This window comes from Emys orbicularis, chromosome 9 (assembly GCF_028017835.1).
Source record: "Emys orbicularis isolate rEmyOrb1 chromosome 9, rEmyOrb1.hap1, whole genome shotgun sequence".
Taxonomy (NCBI): Eukaryota; Metazoa; Chordata; order Testudines; family Emydidae; genus Emys; species Emys orbicularis.
Window position 1 is genome coordinate 73,692,219 of NC_088691.1, and position 22,908 is coordinate 73,715,126.

Sequence of the window (22,908 nt, forward strand, 5' to 3'; positions counted from 1 at the left end):
CATCTGAATTCTTTTTAGTACAGCAGGTGATATATTGACTGCTTCTGCTGTTCACTGAATGAAGCTTTAAGCAAAGTTAACGCTTCACTTGCCAGTGTTACGATTAAGCCACACCAGTTGGTGACATCCGCTAAAGGCAATTGCATCAGCAAAGAATTAAATAACTCTATGGTGAGGACTGTTGGGAAGTTATCCATCTTGGCACCAGGCCTCTGTATTGCTGAAAGACAGTTCAATGTGTTCTTGCATTATATATCCTTGTCCTGGATTGCAAGAAACCAGCAGTGCACTTTCCAGTGGCCTTATAATTCTGAAATTCAGTGAGGATTACCAAATTACCTCTTAACAGTAACAACTTGTTGTGTACTAGAATTACGTAGTTGAAGAGGTCACCTGTATTTATGAATGGGCAATGTGTCATATATACCATGCTGTTGTTTGTCTGTAGGAATAAAAAAGTGCTCTGTTGTATTTAACAGTAACATTAACATTCTGAAAGAATATACCTGTTTTTTATCCTTTTAGGAAAATCTACGTTACTATGTCGATAAAGTATTCAGTACAATTGTACAGTCAAGTATAAGTTGCCCTACCTTAATGTGTGATGTGTTTTATTCTTTGAGACACCTGGCTGCCAAAAGATTTCCAAGTAAGTGTGTTTAAAAAACCTCTTCATTAGAAATTGACAAACACTTTTTTCATTTAAGCATCTTTTGTGATCTCCACATGCTGTTTACCAAGAGTGAAATATTTTAAATTGACACTTATTCTCTCTAGTGGTTTTGTAAACGGCTCTTGCTTTTCCTAGACTGTGTAGTGTATTTTGTTAACTGGTTAACCAAACATTCTCTGCCTGGCATATTGTAATAAAACAATATTGGACAGCAGCAAGAGCTTTAACTGGGTAGGCAGCAGTACTGCTGAAAAGGATCTGGGGGTTATAGTGGATCAAACATTGAATACGAGTCAACAATGTGATGTAGTTGCGAAAAAGGCTAATGTCATTCTGGGGTATATTCACAGGAGTGCCATATGTAAGACATGGAAGTTAATTGTGCCACTGTGCATGGCATCGGTGACACCTGAGCTGGAGTATTGTGTCCAGGCTTTAGAAGGATGTGGACAAGTTGGAGAGGGCTCAAAGAAGAGCAGCAAAAATTATAAAAGGTTTAGGAAAAAACTGGGCATGTTAATTTTGGAAAAAAGAAAATTTAAGAGAGGGGGAGGGACCTGATAAGTCTTCAAATGTCTTAAGGGCTATTATAAAGGGATGGTGATCAATTGTTCTCCATGTCCACTGAAGGTGGGAGAAGCAGTAATGGGCTTAATCTGGTTAGATATTAGGAAAGCACTTTCTAACTATAAGGAAAGTTAAGCACTGGAATAGGTTACCAAGGGAGTTTGTGGAATATCACTCATTGGAGGTTTTAAAGAACAGGTTAGACAAACATCTGTCAGGGATGTTCTAGGTAAACTTGGTTCTGCCTCAGCATGGGGGGGATAGACTTGATGCCTGTTGGAGGTCCCTTCCAGCCCTACCTTTCTCTCTGATTCTCTGATTTCTTGATGCACCAAAGCAGCAGAGCTGACTGTTGCAAGACAGTAGTAACATGTGGATAAAAACTTCAAGGGACCTGCAGAAATGCAGAAGCAATACTGAAAGTATTTTAATAGTCAAATAACTGCCATAAAAAAGCACATCATGCTGTAAAGCTGAAGCTAAATTTACTTTTGCTTCTATGTAAAATACAGCTACTCCAACATATATTAGTGCCAGACGCAGTTCCATAGTTAAGGTAGTATTGAGTATTTTGCAGTTAATGTAGGGATTCAAATAGTTTGTTACATATAAAGAATTCAATATATCCTATCCAAAATTAAAGTACTTATTCTTTGAGTACAGAATGAATTTTCTGAGAATTTAAATAGGTTAATTGGTTGTGAATTAACTTTCCTTTTTTAAAAAAAATGGATCCGTTAAGAAATTTAACACCCTGTGTCAGATCACTTTCTGTCCAAATGACCTTAATACTGGAGTAAAACAGGCTATTGGAACTTAAATATCAGTGACATCTCATGCATTGCTACAGGTGAAGACCATTTATCCTAACAAAGAGGTTTGTGTCATTATTCATAACTGAAAGTTGTTTATTCAGCAGAGGCTGACAAATGTTCTACAGAGAATTCCATGAAGAACTGCTCTCTTTCAAAATGGCTGTTCTGTCCTGCTATTGTCAAAGACTCTGAGGACACAGATGCTCTCAGTTTAAGATAGTACCTCGATATAACACGACCCGATATAACATGAATTCGGATATAACGTGGTAAAGCAGTGCTCCGGGGGGGAGGGCTGTGCACTCCGGTGGATCAAAGCAAGTTAGATATAATGCGGTTTCACCTATAACACAGTAAGATTTTTTTTTGGCTCCCAAGGACAGCGTTATATCGAGGTAGAGGTGTACTTTCAAAATGGCCGCTGTCTCACATCATTCCCAGTGTCAGTGAAACCAAGCTGCCCTCAGTGAATACCATGCTCCCACTATACTGTTAGGCATAAAACAGTAAAAACGTCAGAGATTGTAAATATCCCCAAAACTTGTAAATGTAGCGTTAAGGTTAAATCTAAACATATTAAAGTATGGAAATAAATAGCTATGGCACCAAGCATCCTTGATACCACCCACTGGTGACGAGGAAAAAATGGTGCTTAGTGAGAAATGAGTTTCTCTCTTAATCAGTTTTATCTAATCTGAGACTAGAAAACTTTTATGTACTAATCATAATTATATGGCTTCATGGTTTATATGATGATATTACAGGGTGGGATTAAGGTTGTTTGGATGTCTTAACTACATTTGCATATCTTAAAAGAAATCCAAACATGGTAAATTTTAACCTTAACTCTGAATATACTAGTATACTATGCTAGCCCTAGTGTAGATGGGTCATCAGTTGCCACAAGCATTTTTAACTCTGCAAATTAGACATGCTCAGAGCAGGGTCTAATCAATATGGTATGTGACAGCATCTGTGGCAGCCGTGTTGCTAACCCGGGTGGAACTAAGCCGGTGTTGGCAATAATGGAATATTTTCTGCTCATCATTGCCACCTTTTCATTTCATGCGCCTCATTAGTTCTGTTCTATAGAAAAATAGTTCTCTTCCCTATTGATGCTGTCTCCCTACAGTTTTTATTTTGACTGTCTTCACTATTTCCTTGTTAAGCTTAGTTTGTTACATTTCATGGTTTTTCTCTGCAGATGACCCTCATGTACAGTATTCTGCAGTGAGCAGCTTTGTGTTTCTTCGTTTCTTTGCTGTCGCTGTAGTCTCACCTCATACTTTTCATTTACGACCTCATCATCCAGTAAGTTTTTTGTAAAGTTTTTTGTATCACTTTTACTCATAATCTGCAGATCTCTTTAGATAGAAAGATGTATAGAGATAAGCGTCTCTCACTGGCTGTACTCTGCAATTCAAAAAGAAAATCAGGATACTAATTTTCTGTAGGTTGGGTTTTTCCTTTCACACCTGGCTAAAGGAAACCATGGCTGTGTGGCTTTGTGGGAGGCATTGGCTAATAATTTATAGTGGGAGCTCTTAAATGGGATGGAGCTGCTTTTAATGGAGGATATGTTTCGGGGTCTATTAGAGGAAGGTGCTGCTCTTTGTGGAGATGAAATCTTAGGGGGACACTTTTTTTTCAAAGGCAGAAATGGCAGTTATGAACCTCCGTCACACACTCACACTCCCTCCCTCCCTCCCTCCCTGTATGGAGTTAGGCTTCTAAATGTCATTTGTGCCTTTGAAAATCTCCCTCCTCTCCCCAGTCTCTCAAATAGAAGTTGCAGGAAGAAATGCTTTCTGTGATGGTATTGGGTAGCTCTGATTTATGCACTCATGTGGACTTTACTTATTCTCCTGTATTGACAGATGTTCAACATAATAGCAAAAATTGTACATATTCCATCCATATAATCTGGTAACCATATTATAATTGTAATATGGAACATCCCCATCTGAATTTTTGTATGTAAATATTTAGTCTAAATTTTACATTGGAAAATGTCAAAGCATAGGAATAAGCTATTGAATTACTGCTTACATATAAAGGAGAACATAACTCTTTGAAATCTCCCCCTGAGACTAATTGATATTTAATAATTTCATACATATATTATCCATGCACTTGGTGTTTTCAAAAGAAAAATCTACTTAAATAAATTTAGCCATTAGTCCAAAGACATTATGCAGAGAGAGGCAAAGTGACAGTAAATGACTCCCGTATGGTATAAAGACCCATCAATAGAATTAATACTTGGAGTTGTAAAGGGGCAAAGAAAGTAGATTTCCCAAGGCCACAGTTGGACTCGTATGTTAAAATGTGCAAGCTAGAAATCAGTAAATAGTCAAATTGGTTAAATATTTATTTGGAAGACAGAATAATAGCAGTGTGCACGTGACAAGCCATTAAGAAAAATCACATGTAAATATTCAAGAGTGTGTGTGTGTTTTGTGACAACCTACCCAACTTCTTGTTGGCTACTGTGGCACGGTGCAGCATTGATGCCACCTCTGTTTCCCTCTTAGTCCCAGCGATAGGCCTGTGTGGGGAGGCTATGTAAAGTAGAATTCTCTAGTCCAAAGAAAACATGAAACAAAATGGCCTTTTGCCCCTCCTTGGCTACCTGTCTACCTGCTGCCTCGCAGAGTGTTGATCCTCTAGACTTTCTCCCTGGAGGCCCAGCTCCTACATGAGCTGCTGACCCCCAGGGCTTTCTCCATGAAGTCCTTTCCCCAGTCTGGTTCTTCCCTGGGTGGATCCTTGGTCATAGTCTGTCTCCACTCCATCTGCCTGGGGTTGGCCTTTTCCCAGGCCTACCACAATAGAGGTCTGCTCCGACCTAGCTGGACCCAAGCCTGAGAGGGTTGAGTAGTTTTCCAAACTGCCCCAACACCGAACCTGAGTCAGTACCACCACTACCCTCCTGCACCTGGGGTTGGCACGGCAGCAGCTGCATTCGCAGGCAATTGTGTGCCCTTGCCCTGCTCCTGCCATCTGCCACCCCTGGTACGCTGTGTGGAGTGAAGGGCTGTGACTCCTTGGCAGACTTGCTCTGCAGCACACTCAACACAGAGGTGGTGGTGGCTGGCCCGAGCAGGTCAGGCTGCTGCTGCACCAAGCACCTGGGCAGGAGGAGGAGAGCCAACCCAAGCACAAGAGGGTCTGGTTATTTTCCTACCTGACTTTTGTAATCAGATCCCATCTGGTTTGGGTCATGCTGCAGGACTCTTTCACACAGAAGCCTCCTCCCCTGCCACTCTCTCCCTTCAGTCATAGGGGATGTTGCTCATCAGTCACAGGTGAGGCTGAGTCTTGCTCCCCTTAAAGAGACAGCCAGCCGGTGACAGTATACGTGTATTTATATAATATAAATATGCCTCTAAGTTTAAAAAAGAATTGGGATTGAGCCATAAAACTCTCCATTTCTGACATTCATCAGCAACGATAAATTATGAATAGCGTCTCTTACAGATGGGTACAGTTGTAATTGACTGCGTTTTTCAGGTTTTCTCAGAAATACCAAACAGTGTTGTAAAGCTGTGTTCGCTTTTTACTAGAGCTGGTTGAAAACTTTCTATCTAAACCATTTTTCAACAGAAAATTGGGGTTTGAACTAAACTTTTTTTGGCTTTCTGTGGAAACTTCCATTTTTACCACAAACAAAGAAAAATTATTTAAAAAAAACCTGTATGTTTTGAATTTTTCAACAAAAAGTTGAAATTTTCTGGGGGAAATACCCATTTTCCCACCAGTATGTTGGGGGGAGAAAAGAAAAAAAAATCGCAAAAATCCTAAAAACCAACAAGCATTGAAACATACAGAAAAAAATCCTACCAAAACAAAATGTTACTTTGCGCACACAGTTCTCTTTGGGAGAGGATTAGAATGAAGGATAACACCTGGCAAGTTGTTAGTTTAATGCATTACTGGAAGGCACTCAGATACTACAGTGATGGGAGCAATACATGAACCTGTATATAAGATGTTTAAATTTTCTCACGAGAATTTACGTTACTTTCTAGCTGGAAATAGTGTGACAAATCAAGTAAGATGGCCGTCTTGCCAAATCCCTATTTTGAAATCCAGGTTTTGTAATTGAGTTGCCTAAAAATGTAAAGGGACTCTTCAATTTGTTTCCTAAAATTATTTATTTTAGGATGCACAAACTTCTAGAACGTTAACTCTTATATCAAAAACCATCCAAACTTTGGGGAGCTGGGGAAGTTTGTCCAAAAGCAAGCTTGTAAGTATATTAACATTCTTATGTTGATGTATTTGTTTCACGGATCTTCTTGTTAGACATCAATTTATACGCTTATCTTCTCTTTTAGTCAAGTTTCAAGGAGACATTTATGTGTGAGTTTTTCAAAATGTTTCAAGAAGAAAAGTTTACAGAAGCTGTTCAAAAGGTACCTACTATGTAAACAATATTTGGCTCTTTTTAATGCCTTTGAGAGCAGGCCAGACTTAATAAAATGCCTATGATTTAAGATGTTTCCTTGCAATTCTCTTTTTTTAGAAATCCAAATATTCTTATGTGCAATCTGTTTTTAATAAACCATAGATGTGAAAAAATTGCCGAAGCAAATTTTTGGAGCTATAATCCAGCTTGCCATCTTGGCTGGAAATGACTAAGCTGAGGCTTGAACAATATAAAATATGTTTAGATTTTAGATATCTAAAATTTAGATATTTAAAATAAGTAGATTATAGAATGTTTATATATGAAAATTGTATTGAATTTAAGCTTAAAGATCTTAGCTTCTTAAATATCTCTGGATGATCTCTGAATTGATATAGTCTAATAGGGTATATATCTTAAGCTATTATATTGATATTACTTCATCCAGAGGTTTGTTATGAATGGTCTTATTACTGAAAACACTACATATAAAAATACATCTCTACTCAATACATAGATTTTTGCCTCTTTGCTATAGTTAAATGGAGAGCAGCTCTGAACTTTCTGTATGGATGTTAGAGCACTTAGAACAGTCAAGCTTTCATCAGATTGGTTTGAAATTCGGTATGCCTCCATGTGGACACAGGGTATGGTTAGTGATCCAAATACGGGGCTGTTTGACCAAGGGGATACTGAGATACAAGCCGGGGGGAAGGAGGGAGGCAAACAACGCTTTTCCTGAAGCAATGATAATTTCTGGCAGTGGTGGTTTTTGCTCATGGACAGAGATGAAACTAAGGCTCAGATCATCACCTCAGATACTCTAGTGTACCCCGATCAAAGTGCCTGGCACCCAACAGTCCTTTGGGGGAAATCACATGAAAACATTATTTCAAAAAGGGGTTGCTTCTCCAGTTAGGCATGGTAAGGCACACTCACCTATTTGTGCACCTAATAGATTACACTGTGCATGTGCAGAGAGCCTATCTGGGAAACTATATCTTTACCACAGGTTCATGAGTGGCTCTAAGAATATGTTATGGTCATTAAGTCCAAGCACCACCCCAGGAACTGAGAGTTTGAATCCAATTTGGGGTAAAAATCTGAAGTTTAAAAAAAGCAGGCATATTGCTCCAATCTGCCTCTATCAAAGTGTTATTTTATGTTTATTTTGGAAAAATGTATTCCGAATACAGCGGAATAGTCAGAAGAGGCTTAAATTTTTTTGAAAGGAGAATAAACTACACAAGCAAATGCTTGCTGGGAGGGGAGGTGATAAGGCATGGAAGAGTAGGTAGGAATAAGGGGAGAGGCGGTTGAGGGAATCAGGTGATGGGAACTAAGGAGAGTGGAAGGAGAGGGATGAGACACTGGAAAGAGGACTAGGGAGAATAGGGGCCAGAGGCACCTGTCATCCCACATTCCCCTCCCAAGTATGTGTTTCCCCCAGCCCATCTAAAGGGGTGTAACCCTCCCTCTTCCCTGCCGTCTCTTCCCCGCCCCCCCATGTGAGTCACAGACGGGGGTGTCTGAGCCTCTCTCCCTCCCTGCTCCCAGTATGTGTGCCAAGATCTGAAAGCCCCTGCCCATCTATGGACATATGATCTCCCCAGCCTGTGGCCTCCCCCCTCATCTGACCCAGGTTTTGGGGGAGCTTGCTTTTTGGGGGTGTCTGAGCCCCTCTCCCCACCCCCATATGTGAAGCCCAGTCCTTCTAGGTGGGGAGCTTAGAACAGCCATGCTTAAAGCATGTGCCAGGAACACACTACTGACACTGGAGTGAGGAGCTGAGAGCAGGTGTGCTTGACATACATCAGAAACTCTCCAGCATGGGGGACAGGAAGTTCACACACCTCAGAGCTGTTGTTTCAGGCTGTACCTTATCTCCAGTAAGTATTCTCTCTCCAGAGAATCTCATTGAGATGAACTGGCTGTTTAATTGCTGAGCCTGCTATACTGTTGATGGATGTGTAGAACTCCTCCCTTCCATTCTCTCTGTAATGTCATGAAGTATTGTAATGGAGCGCCAGTTCTGGACTAGCAAAGGTTTGGAAGCCATTCCTGTTTAAACGACAGCTCTTCCAATTGCTCTAAAATCTGCCTGCTTAGACAGATTGTCTTGACATTTGCTATGCCTTGTGGGAGTTAGTGATCCAAATGTCGGGTCATTTGAGCAAGGGGTTGTCAAGATACAGCCGGCTGGGGAAAAAACAGCATTTCCTTAAATTCATAGATTCTAGCAACTTTGAAGTTTGAAACTCACGTGGGGTGGAAATCTGAGAATGAACTATAAAGATTTGGGAAAAATGTGGTTCTATCAAGGGTGTGTTTCTGTTTTTGTTTGTTTTTCAAAGCATGACCATTATCCCCATTTCACTATAGCAAAATATACAGAAGTGGGAGGAGAGGAGAATTTAGGAATCACATAGAACTGTGTGGCCTAGTGGAAAGACCATTGGATTGGGACTGTTCCCAGCTCTGCCACTGACCTGCTGAGTGACCTTGGGCAAGTCACTTCATCTCTCTCTGAGCCTTGGTTTCCCATCTGTAAAATGGAGATAATGACATGTAGGGCTTTGAGATCTACTGATAAAAAGCACTATATAACAGCTAGGTCTTCTGATTATTAAGTAGCCACAGTAGCATATCAATTACAAACCCAAATGAGAACTACAACTGTCTAAATGACCACTAACCTCTACCAATAAACATTTTTTCTGTTTAAAAAACTAGGAAATTAAAAGGCAAAAAACTTTAGAACAAAGTTAAGCTTGCTCCAGGGAGAGCTTGTGCCCCTCCAGAACATCGAGTTCAGCAAGACTCATACTCTGGAAAACCAGAAAGTACAAAGTTATGGTAAATGCCTACGCTGCCTTAACTCTGCCCTCTTTGAGCAACGCCCCAATACACCCATTGCACATGCGCGCGCGCTCTCTCTCTCTCTCTCTCTCTCTCTCTCCACTGCCTGTGCTTGCCCTATGATCAAACACTGAGCCTACTACCCTGATAGAATATTACATTTATAAAATTTAACCACTTTACATCCTTTTACAACCCCTTCATACTTCCACACAAGACAACACCTAAGCTATATTTTCCCATTACCTATCATTAAATCCACAGACTGCTGTCATATCCCTCCTCACCCATGGCAAGAAGACCCCAGTGTCCTCCTACTGACGCAACATGCACAATACTGTATTGAAATTATGTAGACTGCAACCTCAAGAAATTGTTTGAATTCTGGTCTCCATGTGTGTGTTCCACCACGGCTGAAACAGGAGAGTTCTAGCAAGTGGTGTCTGCTTGTCCACACCTATGTAGATGCTCTCCTCATGCTCCCTACTGAGGGTATAAGGGGCAGCGTGCACCAATGCCTCTTCAGTTCCTTCTTACTGCGTGGCCTGAGTCAGACTCTTCTAGTGTCTGGAACTGATCATCTTCTACGTTCTTGCCTGTGACATATTTAAAAGTTTTATCCTGTTAGTTTTTTCATAGTTAGATAAATAGTTAAAATTCCCCACCCCGGGGAATCCTCCAATACCTCAATGCAGGACTTAAATCATGTCCAGCCTTCTGGGTTGCATCCCCTGCCCCCACTCCTCTTCATTCAAGGATGATCAGCAGTGCTGCCTCTGCTGCCGTGGAGAAACTCATATCTCTGCTAAGTACAGTATCTGCCTCTCCTTGCTAGTTGAACGTGGCAGGCACGAGAACTCTTAACTTTGGAAACACCTAACAGAACGTGCCATGAGGCTTCAGTTGAATCCAGCCTGCGGTAACTCTCCTGTACGTGGACCTGAGACATCGAGGAGTGTGCCGTCTAGCTCAGTGCCTTACTCAGACATGGGAATGGCTTGAATAAAGGACACTATCACCTAGCCCTTCTCATGAGAGTAAGATGCACTATCATAAACATAAGAGCAGAGCCCCACCTAGACCTTAGAGAAGGGATCCCTCTCTACAGGTTGGGCAAATCTTCATGACCATGATCAAAAGGCTCATTGGAGCAATGCTCTTCAACATGGACCTCGATAGCAATCAAAACAAAACACTGAGTGTCAAAGGACCCTAAACCATCATTACCAATGATAACACAGTCGAAGGGGACATCGCCGGCAGTACCACCACAGCCCCAGAAGGAACCACCAACTACTAAGAGTTCCTTTACACGAACATCAGTGGTACAGGGCGATGAGACTCGGCCTCCAGAATCCTACACCACCCCAGAAAACATTGTCATCCTCCCATACCCACAATCTGCCTTCCCCTACCCCCCAGCCCCCCCGGTTATTCAGACCTACCCTCACCAGGGAGATCATCTCCCATTCCATCTTCTAGCCATGGCTTCCCAATACCTGTACCAGTGAGACCACTGATGGAACCGGACCCAGACTTCTCATCTTCCAGAGTCACACTTTCCAGTGGAACCATCTTCCCCTCCACAAAGGGAGTTCAGTCTGGACAGAGGTTCAGGAGTCCTCTGTTTTCAGCCTTGTTGATCTAATTGTGGACCTCATCCCTCAGGACCACCACACCCTTCTTTCAGTGGATCATTTTGGCCTTACTAGGGACCATGGGACCTGTACACATGGCACGCAGAGTCTGTGTATCCCATAGGGAATCCTAGTACCCCTCTCTGTCCAGGGACCAACTGGAGATTCCTGAACCTACAGTGGAGGAGGAAGACTAACCAGATCCATCAATACCACTGGACCCAAAGGTATTTCATCTTCCTTGCCTGATGTGACTTCTCTGGATAACCACATACCGTTCCAAGAACTACTGCTGAGAGTAGTAGAAGAGCCTCTTAGAGGAGATCCAGGGCTCATAACACAAGCTCTTGAACATTCTACAGCCTTTTTGGTCTAGCCAAATAGCACTCCCAGTCAACAAGGCCATATTAGAACCAGCAAGAACTGTATGATAAACACCAGCCACTTGTGCCCCTACCTCTAAGAGGGCAGAAAAGCAGTACTTTCTCCCAGGTAAGGGAGCAGAGTTCTTCTTCCACCCTGCCCCAAACTCCCTATTTGTCCAAGCAGCCACAGAAAGTTCGGACAGCAACACCCAAAGGCCACCCCTGCTGACAACATAAGAACAGCCATACTGGATTAGACCGATGGTCCATCTAGCCCAGTGTCCTGTCTTCCAACAGTGGCCAATGCCAGGTGCTTCAAAGGGAATGAACAGAACAGGTAATCATCAAGTGATCCATTCCCTGTCACCTGTTCCCAGCATCGGGCAAACAGGGGCTAGGGACACTTCAGAGCATCGTTTTGCATCCCTGCCCATCCTGGCTAATAGCCACTGATGGACCTATCCTCCGTGAGCTTATTGACTTTTTTTTTTTTTTTGGAACCCTGTTTAGTCTTGGCCTTCACAACATCCTCTGGCAAAGAGTTCCACAGGTTGACTGTGCATTGTGTGAAGAAATAGTTCCGTTTGTTTGTTTTAAACCTGCTGCCTATTAATTTCATTGGGTGACCCTTGGTTATTGTGTTATCTGAAGGAGTAGATAATACTTCCTTATTCACTTTCTCCATACCAGTCAAGATTTTATAGACGTCCATCATATTCCCCCTTTGTCATCTCTTTTCAAATCTGAAAAGTCCCAGTCTTTTTAATCTCTCCTCATATGGAAGCTGTTTCATACCCTTAATCATTTTAGTGGCCCTTCTCAGTACCTTTTCCAATTCTAATATCCTTTTTGAGATTGGCTGACCAGACCTGCATACAGTATTCAAGGCTATGACTTTTGCCAGGAAGCTCACTGAACTGCGTGCTCTAACATCTGAACCACCATATACAATCTTCTTTTTAGATAAGGTATACTTATGCCCTCAGCCAAGCTTTCTCTCTAAAATAGTATCACATTTTCACATCAGCCAATCAGTTTACTTACTTGTATTTTCCCAAAACTGCACGCAAATTGGGACAAGCAACTGCTAAACGTATTGGACATTAGACAAGCACTGGCATTTTACATAGCACCAAACAGTTTCAGTGACCCACTCTACTGTTCATGGCTATAGCGGACAGAATGAAAAGGTCTTCCGGTCTCGTCTCAAAGAATTTCATCTTTGATAACTTCCTGTATCGGTGTTTATGATCTGGCAGGCAATTATCCACCAGACAAGCTGACAGCTTGCTCCACAAGATCACAAGCAACCATAACAGTGTCCTTGCGCAGGTCCTATCCAGAACATTTGTAAAGCAGTTGTTCTAATTTATTCCTCCACCATTCAGTACAGCTGCACCTAAAGCAGTGAATGCCACTGGAGTGCATGCAGATAATTCCCAGAGGCTATTGCCAGCTCCAGGGTCCAAGTTAAGATTGCATAGGTGTTTACCTTACTCTGTTTCCTGCTTTTTAGAAATTTTGAGTTTTGCTGAGCTCGACATTCTGAAAGGCACAAGCTAGCACCTGTCAACTTTAACTTTGCGTTAACAAAGTTTTTTGCCATTTAACTTTTTTATATATTTGTATATTACATATAAGCATAGGCCAAGATGTTAAAAATGAGCCTAAAATTAAGGTCCTAACTTAATAAGTGTCCTAACTTTAAAAAGTACTGAGCAACTAGCAGCTCCTATGGGCTTTTGGAAATCTTGTGTGTAGTTGAGAAATTTCTAATGTACTCTTCATAAATTTGTTTTCATGTTACTGACCTTTTAAAACTGAATTCCATACAATTTACCCCTAATTACACTCTATTTACCGAAATATTTGTGTACTGCAAAAAATGGTGTTTTTATGAGAAACACTATGGATTTGGGCAACTTTTTTTTCTTTCCAAACATAACCTATTCTCCTTGTTCTCTTTAGTTTTTAGATGAAGTGTCATCTACTGAAAGTAAAGAGCCCAGTGGCATGAGTGAACCAGTACATCTAAAAGAAGGGTAATTGAAGTGTAAATACTGTCCGTTACACAAATGTTTAGTAAAGAAATGATCTCAAAGCAAGGACATTATGCACATCCATTTTGTATTATTTATACATGGAAAATCTGTATGAATTTTACCCCCATTTAATTACAGCAAATTACTTTATAAAATGAGCAATAATTAGAAAACATTTGTTGACATGTTGCATTGATTATATTATTTATGAAATTTGTGAAAATACTCCATTAGATATACATCAGTGATATGTAGTTTGTAGAATTAGTTAACAGCTCTTGTGGAATTTTTATAACTCACCTTATGTATTTTAGGAAGCTTATCTTATTTCTTAATGTTTTCAGTCTCTCTGTATTTCTGAAGGAATGTAATCCATGCCCTCTCAGTGGCAGATTTAATAAATGTTAAAATGTATTTCAGAATCCCATAACCTGCTATTAGAATGACTTCACATGCTCTGCCTCTTGAGCTCTGAGAGACCAAATGTACCAAAGCAGAAAAATCCTTCCCATAATTAGAGAGCATATGAAAGTTTCATTCTTAATGACTCATAGAATATTTGAAAAACGTGGGGCAGAGGTGGCTAATGGTAAAGTAAAAATAAGTTTTGTTTGCCCATAAACACCCTTGAGTTAATCTATTTACGAGCTGTTCCTGGGCTAAAAAAAAGATTCAGTTTATATCTGGGAAGCAGATTTTCAGCAATGGAATCATCCTCTACAGAACAATAACTTCTGGCACATGCTTCTTCCTCAGTCTGAGAGTTAAATTGCCGAACTTATTTAATGTGGCAAATTGTGTACCTTTTACCCTGCCAAAACATGGGGGAGAACAATGCTTGTTCCCAAAACATACTGAATAGAAATGAGGAAGAGGACCGCTACAACAGACAAGTCACTAAACATGCTGATTCACAAGCCTTTTCAATGCTAGGGAGTTTACCCATTGCTGAAAATAAGTGTCAGCAAAGGGTGCAGCTAAAGCAGTGTTGAATGCAATTTGTTCTGGTCTGCATTTGCCGTTGAACCGTGTTGAACATCAGTTCAGCTGCACCTGTTTCATAAGCTAGACAAAGCTATATTCTCTGAGAAAGATGGAAAGGAGAGAGAATCTTGTAATTGGATACACATCACCATTTTGGTAAAATGCAGGTCTCCAGAGGTAAGCAAGAGGCCCCTGTCCTGGGTTGGTGCTTCAAACAAGTGATGGGATTTCGATTGTCTAGCGCTCAAAGTTCTTATCTGCTAAAGAACCTCTTGACTGAGTCACTATAAGAAAGGAAGAAGTGAGGTTTTTTACCCATGAAAGCTTATGCCCAAATAAATCTGTTAGTCCTTAAGGTGCCACCGGACTCCTTGTTGTTTTTGTGGATACAGACTAACACAGCTACCTCATGATACTATAAGAGAGGGAGTCTCAAGTTCTATTTTGTGAACCAAAGTCATCTTTAAACCTAGATTTTTCGTGTTTTCATTGCATGACAAATAGCTCATTCTCTCCAGTTAGTTTTAAACTAAGTTTTTAAAGCAAAGCTGTTTAGTAGGTGAGGTTTGTGCATTTATAATGTGATTTCTCTGTACAGTGAAATGTATAAAAGAGCTCAGGGAAGAACTCGGATTGGAAAAAAGAATTTCAAGAAACGATGGTTCTGCCTAACAAGCAGAGAGCTCACTTATCACAAACAACGAGGTAAATCTTAATCTGTTTTTCGACAATTAGATTTTTATTGAACACTGCTTATGTAATTGTGCTAAGAAATGGTAAATGTGTGTCACAGCCATTAAGTGAATTTAAACATCATGATCATGTTCTTATTTATTGTAATAATAACAAAACACTAATAATTTTCAATCTTTGGCTATTTCCTTTTCTGAAGTGATTTCAGAAATGTGTCTCGGTTGCATCCAATTTTGAATCCTGTTTTTTTGTTTGTTTGTTATCCACAAATATGCTTGCTTTTTCCCCCCAGAGGTGCATGTTGCGTATAGGGTTGCTCTACTCTGCATTCCAAACATTTCCCATCTGAGCTGCAGTGATCTAGTTCCTAGCCATCCTGCAGAAGGGCTTCTACAGACCCTACTATAATTCCACCCTGTTGGGTTCCCCATAACCAGCAGAGCTATCAGGGAACATTGGGGTGTTTTTACAATTTTAAAAGCATTTCTAGCTAGAGTAAAATGTGTGCTTGTGACTAAAAGTTTCCTGGAAATTGTGACAGACCCAGACCAGTGGGGTACAGGAGTCTGGTAGAGGGCAAATATACTGGTCACTGGATGAGTAGTTTTCTGTTCCCTGAGTGACCAGAGCAGGGGCTGCACTAGAGTAATCAGGAACCTGCTAGAACCAGTTAAGGCAGGCAGGCTAATTAGGACACCTGGAGCCAATTAAGAAGAAGCTGCTAGAATCAATTAAGGCAGGCTAATCAGGGCACCTGGGTTTTAAAAAGGAGCTCACTTCAGTTTGTGGTGCGAGTGTGAGGAGCTGGGAGCAAGAGGCGCAAGGAGCTGAGAGTGAGAGGGTGTGCTGCTGGAGGACTGAGGAGCACAAGCATTATCAGACATCAGGAGGAAGGTCCTGTGGTGAGAATAAGGAAGGTGTTTGGAGGAGGCCATGGGGAAGTAGCCCAGGGAGTTGTAGCTGTCATGCAGCTGTTACAGGAGGCACTATAGACAGCTGCAGTTCACAGGGCCCTGGGCTGGAACCCAGAGTAGAGGGCGGGCCCGGGTTCCCCCCAAACCTCCCAATTGACCTGGATTGTGGGTTCTTCCAGAGGGGAAGGTCTCTGGGCTGTTCCCCAACCCACATGGTGAATCTCTGAGGCAAGAAAATCCGCCAATAAGCGCAGGACCCACCAAGATAGAGGAGGAACTTTGTCACAAAATGTACTGTATAATGTACAAATTAGTTTGACTACTTTATAGACTATTACTTGTTTATAGAATAACAAGTGGAAAAAGGTCTACAGATCAATCAATTTCTTCATCTCACAGAACTGTCCTTAAGGGTTTTCACCATTTAATCAAGAGTCTTTACAATTTAATCAAGGTATCTGTTCAGCAGAAATCCAGAATTCAGGAATCTTCAGTTCATGAGCTGCAGAGCCTAATTTTGATTCAGGAATCAAAACTGTCTGTTTTTGTTATCAACCATGAAACCTTGATTTCTGCCTTTACGCTATCTGCAGATCTATCAAAGAAGATACTGTTACCTGTGTGATACTGTGAAGGAAGTGGTCTACAGGTGACTGAACTGTGACCTATATACATTTTGGAGGAGCACTTAGAGACACATTGACAGACATGACTATAATTGTCAGTTATGAGTAACAAACAGGTTTCTCTTGATGCTAGCCAATGGCCCATGAATAGGCATTTATATGTTCTGAATAGTTGACTGTACTCATTACATCCTTAGTGTTGCCTGACGAAAGCTATATAAGCAACATGAATTAGGAGTTCATACATGATACCACAGCTAAGAGCTAGCTTTCATGTTTTTGTCTCTTCCTATGTTCTTTGCTACTCATTCACAATACACAAGGGTAAGGATCTCATCAGTATTTTCCTGATTATTGACACTTTGCCCATCAAGTGGAGGAACTGCTTTCCTAGTCTTGGAGTGTTTCTAGCTTGCTTATCCTGAATCTTCTTTCACTCGTTGTCTTCACACAGTATGTGTACGCGTGCTAATTTAACTAACACACATTTTGACCCATTAGAAGTGTTGGATTTCAAAAGGACGTGATACAGTAAAGTCTTGATTTCCTACACAGGAAGGCTTTCTCTCTGCCATTCGTCTGTTGCATAATGGCATCTGATGAGATTTGGTCTGTTAATCACAATTCAACTTCTCACTTCAATAAAAGAACAGTGAACATACATAAGAAGCAGGTTGAACAAGTATTGTTTAATTTATGCAACACTACAAACAAATGAATGAGAAACAAATGTCTTTCACCTGTCCATAATGTCTGTTTTTGTGCCTCATTTCTGAGCCCTTTATTCTCATATCACTAGTGTTAAACCTTTTGATTAGTTTGTCCTTTGTCAACAATGTGGATGCATATCTGTGAAATCTCAACTTCTAGTATCAATGCGCTGATCCCAGGAAATGATTTGTAGTCTGATTCATTCTTGTTATCCATTCACAAATTTATGCAGACAAAGAACCAATTTACAACATTCCAATCAAAAACATCCTCACTGTGGAGAAGCTTGAGGAGAGCGCCTTCAATAGGAAAAATGTGAGTCAGACGTAGCTTTTGAAATAATAGATTCATAATTCCTGAGGAGTTCTTGAGGAAATGACTACTGGTGATAACTTCATAAAATAATCCCTCATCACTTTAGAATTAAATTCTCAATTTTTTTTCTGCCCTGGGTCCCCAAACCAACATTTTTTGTCATTACTTCAATCCCACAATCCTCTGGGGTCATGAAACCATAGGTGCTCTTTGAGCAGGGGTGATGGAGAAGGGGGCTCTGGAGGGTTCTGATGCCTTTAATTTGTGGAGAAATTATGTTGCTGCGGTCTGTGAGGTGATGCTGAAGGAAATAGGGGGATTTACATCTTCCCCTTCCCTCCTCATCCACATGTTGCTCTGCTCCAAAGAAGTGCTGCTCAAAGATGGGGAGCAGCTGTCTGAGCACCAGGGGCCACTGGGTCAAGGCAGCTGGTTCTTTACCTTTTTTAGCAGTGCTTCCTGGTATCAGGAAGTGGTGTAGCCAGGGAGCAGAGATGATGAGTGAAAAGTAGTATCAATGTCCCAGGGTGCTTGGTCAGATTAGAAATGGGACAGCAGCAGCAGCAATAGAGAAAGGAGGAAGAAAGACCTCTCCTTCCCTCCACTTAATTCACTTCCTGTGGTTCCTTGTGGCTGTTGGGTTTTGGTGATTTTTACAGTGACCTCTGTTCAGTTACTCAGTATGTCACTGAATAGAATTTTTGCAGAAAAAAACACTTTCATCCACAGATGTTTCAAGTGATTTATGGAGAGAAGCCACTCTATATCCAGGCAAATAACTGTGTGGAAGCTAGTGAGTGGATAGAAGCTCTCTGCAGGGTAAGCAGGTGTAACCAGAAGAGACTGAGTGTTTATCATCCCTCCGCTTTTCTGAATGGGAACTGGCTTTGCTGCAAGGCCACCACTGAGAATACAAAGGGCTGCACTCCATGCACTGCGTAAGTTGCTTCTGAAGTAAAAAGCATTCTACGATAAAATGAGTCATTGATTCCTTTTGCAACTTGCAGATGGTTTAAGCATTAATTTCATATTTTCTTTCACAAGTTAGCTGGATGTGTCTCTCCTAGTTTAAAAAATAACTATGCTTTATCAATATAAAATATTTTATTTTGTTAGGCATGTTATTTCATCTAATACCATTTCAAAATACAAGAAAAGGGCAGTGTAGCATGTAAATTAGAAATGTTGTAAGTTATTGATATCCCTCTACAGAATATATATTGTAGCTCAAGATTCCTCTAGTCTGGACATTGATTGTTGGATTACCTCACCCACCAATATTACAGAAGCAGTCGTTTTTAGAGCCAAGTGGCTTCTTCACATATACTGTAAATATGGGAATGCATCGCAGTCCCTCTCCTGCTGCTGCTACAGAAATGGCTTCTCTCAGCAGCTGTGCCACAGACCCTTTGGATGTTTCATGGCTGCTGTCTCTTCCCTCCCCACCCTGCAGTAATTGACAACCATCAGCCAGATCCTGTCATCTGATGAATCTGCTTTGCACACCTCTAGCAGGATGAACCCTTGAAGCTGGCTTAACCAGCTACACAGAGATATCCCTGTTCACCCTCTGGGCTCTGGTGCACAGAATGAGTGGAAGGCATGTTGAGGAAGGGGTGTAACCAGTGTTGTTTATCTCTGGCTACCTCTGGATGGTGCAACTGCTCCTTTTGGCTTGTTAGCAGCTGTTGAAAATTAGAGCAAATTTGAGGCTTCTCTAGTTTGATCAGATTCAGGTTTCAAGTTAGGGTGCACAGATAGCAGAGAGCCACTATCACACCCTGCTAGCTAAGTTGAGCACTGTTTGCTGACTTGCAGCTGATGATTCAGCCCCAGGTCTGTCACTGTGCTGTTCAAGTTGTCCACTTTACCTTTTTACCTAGTATTCTACCAACCATTACTACAATAATTTTCTTTAAAACATACTGTACCTAAAGAAGAAAACATGCAATGCAATCTTACAATTTGTGTTTGTGACAAAAGTATTAGTTTGCTACTTAATTTTGTTAAGCTGCTGCTTTAAAAAAAAAAAAAAAAGCATACTTTTGCATTTCTAATACATTTATCTTTAATAACTTGATGGATTGTATGCTACCCTCAATGTTTAATTCAATCAACACTATTAAATCATCTAGTCCAGTCCCCCAGACCAAAGGAAGATGTTACTTTTTCAGTTAATATTATTATAGGGTATTATTATTTTAAAATATCTCAATTGATTAACACAGTAGGACTTCCGCCAATTCAAATGAACATTACTTTTTAAGAATGTTTTCATCTCTTTATTCCTAAAAATACTCCATTATACTTCTTTAAATAATGCCTCTCCCTCCTAGTGTCTTCACCTTTCAAATATAGTAGGGACTATTAAAACTGGTCATTTATTCCCAGTGGTAACTAAACTTATTGCAGCATTGGAATTATTTTCAAATATACAGCAAATTCTGCTGTAAAAGGCCATTTTTAGTAACACTATACTGTCTTCTACTTTAATTTGTGTAAACTCATGTTTTTGCATCCATATAAGATTTATTAACTTGTTAAATTTTGAACACTAGTTTGAACATGTGAAGTTCTATGAGTGACCGGCATTATAATTTATAAATGGCTAAATATATTGAAATTCATTCAGCTCTTTTTTGCGTTCAAGCTCTCTAGGAGAGCTTGCAATATTTACTATCTATATCGTCACCTAACTTTTTTATTTTGGTTGTAGAGGTGTTCCTGCTGATATTCAAATTGAGATTGATGGGGATAGAGAAACCGAAAGAATTTACTCACTTTTTGCTATCAACATGCCTAAACTACAAAAGATGGAAGGTATCTGAATACTAATTCAATGGAGTTACAGTAGCATAAAATAATTGTAATGGCATGGAGAATAAGACTGATAGTGTCCTGTTAATGTTTTGTATTTTCATTTTCATTTTATATAAAATTGTACGTACTTTCTACTAAATTTCTGATATTACTGTATGATCCAAATCATTCTCGTTCAGCAGTCTGAGGTACAGTCTCCCCTGAATGTGCACATGTAACTCCCATTAATGTGCTAATTGGATTGGTATGCAAATTAACGAGACTGCTCACTGCATGTAAATTGTTGTATAAAGGGAATGCCACTTGGTCTTGTACTACTGCTCTTTTATTAGTGCTACGAAAAAGAATCCTTGGTGGCATGACTAAGATTCAAGAAAGAGTCAGGTTTATGGCAGCATTACTAGTAGTCATCCTATTGTGGGGACCCCAATATGTAGAATTGTAAGTTCATCCTCAATGGGTCTAACATTAAAGCTAAACCAAGTTGCTCACCATATCCAATTAATACCATTTTTCCTCCTTTGCTTAGTCCATTTTATGTTTGTTAAAAGTAATTCCATATCTGAAAACTTTGAAATCCCTATCTGATAAATGAGATGAGTTAGCTCTGTTTACTCAAAGTAGAAAACTATAACCTTTTATTTGTGGTGATATTTGTAGAGGCTTGTGGAAGTATTGCAGTCTATCAAGGTCCACAGAAAGAACTAGACGACTATTCTAATTTCACAATTGAGGACTCTGTAGCAACTTTCCAAACTCTTCAACAAATAATAGCCATAGTAGAAAAGCTGAATGAGCCTCATGAAAAATATCGGAAGAAAAGATCATCAAGTGCTAAATACGGCAGTGAGTAAGTATCCTCTGTATTTCCGGCCGCCTTGTATGTACATATGGGGAAAAAAGGATGGGTGGTGGGGGCTTTGAAAGGGTAGGAGTGTCTGAACACCTTCTGATAGCTGTTGAGTTTAAACCTGTCAGGGCAGGGATTCTTTTCCTCAATGTTTGTACAGTGTGCAACACAATGGGGGCCCTAAACCCAACTGGACATTTGGGGACTATCTTAATGTAAAAGTTTATTACTACTACTGTTAATACATAAATCAGGTATTTAGACAAGCTGATTCACCACCAAATTATCATGGCACTTCATGGGGCATAATACTATTCCCCACAAGTACTGCTTCTGAAACAGGATTCCCAGGGAACCAAGTCAGCAAACACTAACACTACTAAAAGTACTGCAACGGTGACTGGTGTGAACACCTGTCAGTTTGACATCCCATTGGCCATGGTAAAAGGTGGGTTATATCAGCAGTCAGGCTAGTCTAGAACTTCAGACTATAGTGAATACTCATACTTTGTTGGTCATGGGGTTTTCTCTTCTTTGTGTAAGGAAGACCCAAATTGTAAGAGGAGGAGACCTCTTAACAGTTCCTATTTGCTCAGTGATTTGAACAGGTCTGTTTCGGGCCAATGTTGCTTTTGTGTGATAGCACATCAGGATTTGAACAAACAATGAGACTACCCAACATGCACTAAAAATTATGCGGAAAGTATAGCTTTGCATTTTAAAACAAACTGAAAGTTAAATTATATGATTATTAGAAACCAACTATTTTTCCATCAAAAATACTTATATGTGGTTTTATTTTCCAGAGAAAACCCAATTGTTGGAAAAGTTTCCTAACGAAAATAAACTGTGGCTTATGTGGATTCAGAAGAAACTGGAAGTGTGTGTTTTTTGGTGGTTTTTTTTATATATATATTTTTTTTTAATTCATGGTGTACACTTGTCCAAAGTATTTAAGAATGAACAGAAATGCTACCTGTGTTCACAATCTATTTAATATTTAATAGAGAAAAGTATCTGTTTGGGAAACTGATCATGAGGTTTATTCCTATTTTGATGAAGAACTTGAAGCTCCATGTTCTTGAAGTATCAGATGTGAGCAAATCTAAATATTTCTGCAATTGCTTTTTTTTTTTTTTTTTCTTGGAACTTCCTAAAGGAATAAGCTTTCTAAAGGAGGAAAATCAACACCAACTATTGACTGGATTACACCTCTCAATATACTGGACTCACATTTAATCCACCATCAGTGCCTGCTGTGCCGAAAGTCTTGCAGTGGAAATCCCAACATATGATGACTCAATAGGATCTGAACCTTCACATTCAGTGCACGACTTCTTTCTCTTCCTTTGTCAAACTATTAATTTTGTCAGGACTCCAAGGTAACTGCAACTGAAGTTTTATAAAATTATGCAGTGTGTTCTGTGTACTGCAGACACCAATGTTGGTTATATTTTTATTTTAAAAAAATTACTGAAGAAGGAGAAATCAGGGAATCTGTTAGATTGTACCTCTTGTTTACATTTGGGGTGAGCAGTGGATGGAGTGACATAAGACCACAGTCTGTTTTTCTTTTGTAAAAAATCAGGTACTAATTTTTCTTGGTTGCTTTTTTTTTTTTTTTTT

The 22,908-nt window shown here is 40.1% G+C and overlaps 1 protein-coding gene across 2 annotated transcripts in view; it reads left to right on the plus strand.

The window, feature by feature from the left end:
* The window catches only part of RASA2 (RAS p21 protein activator 2), a 99,924-nt gene extending 77,347 nt beyond the window's left edge, over nt 1–22,577 (plus strand). The window contains exons 14-24 of one of the 2 annotated variants that reach the window (XM_065410634.1): nt 526–649; nt 3,260–3,366; nt 6,221–6,307; nt 6,396–6,473; nt 13,296–13,369; nt 14,952–15,058; nt 17,530–17,612; nt 18,342–18,550; nt 20,329–20,432; nt 21,093–21,282; nt 22,442–22,577. In XM_065410634.1, the coding sequence (XP_065266706.1) occupies nt 526–649; nt 3,260–3,366; nt 6,221–6,307; nt 6,396–6,473; nt 13,296–13,369; nt 14,952–15,058; nt 17,530–17,612; nt 18,342–18,550; nt 20,329–20,432; nt 21,093–21,282; nt 22,442–22,577 (1,299 nt within the window). Of the gene's footprint in view, nt 1–525; nt 650–3,259; nt 3,367–6,220; nt 6,308–6,395; nt 6,474–13,295; nt 13,370–14,951; nt 15,059–17,529; nt 17,613–18,341; nt 18,551–20,328; nt 20,433–21,092; nt 21,283–22,088; nt 22,120–22,441 lie in introns of those variants that run through there. The other variant, XM_065410635.1, reaches the window with a different exon arrangement.
* The last annotated feature ends 331 nt before the right edge of the window (nt 22,578–22,908 follow it).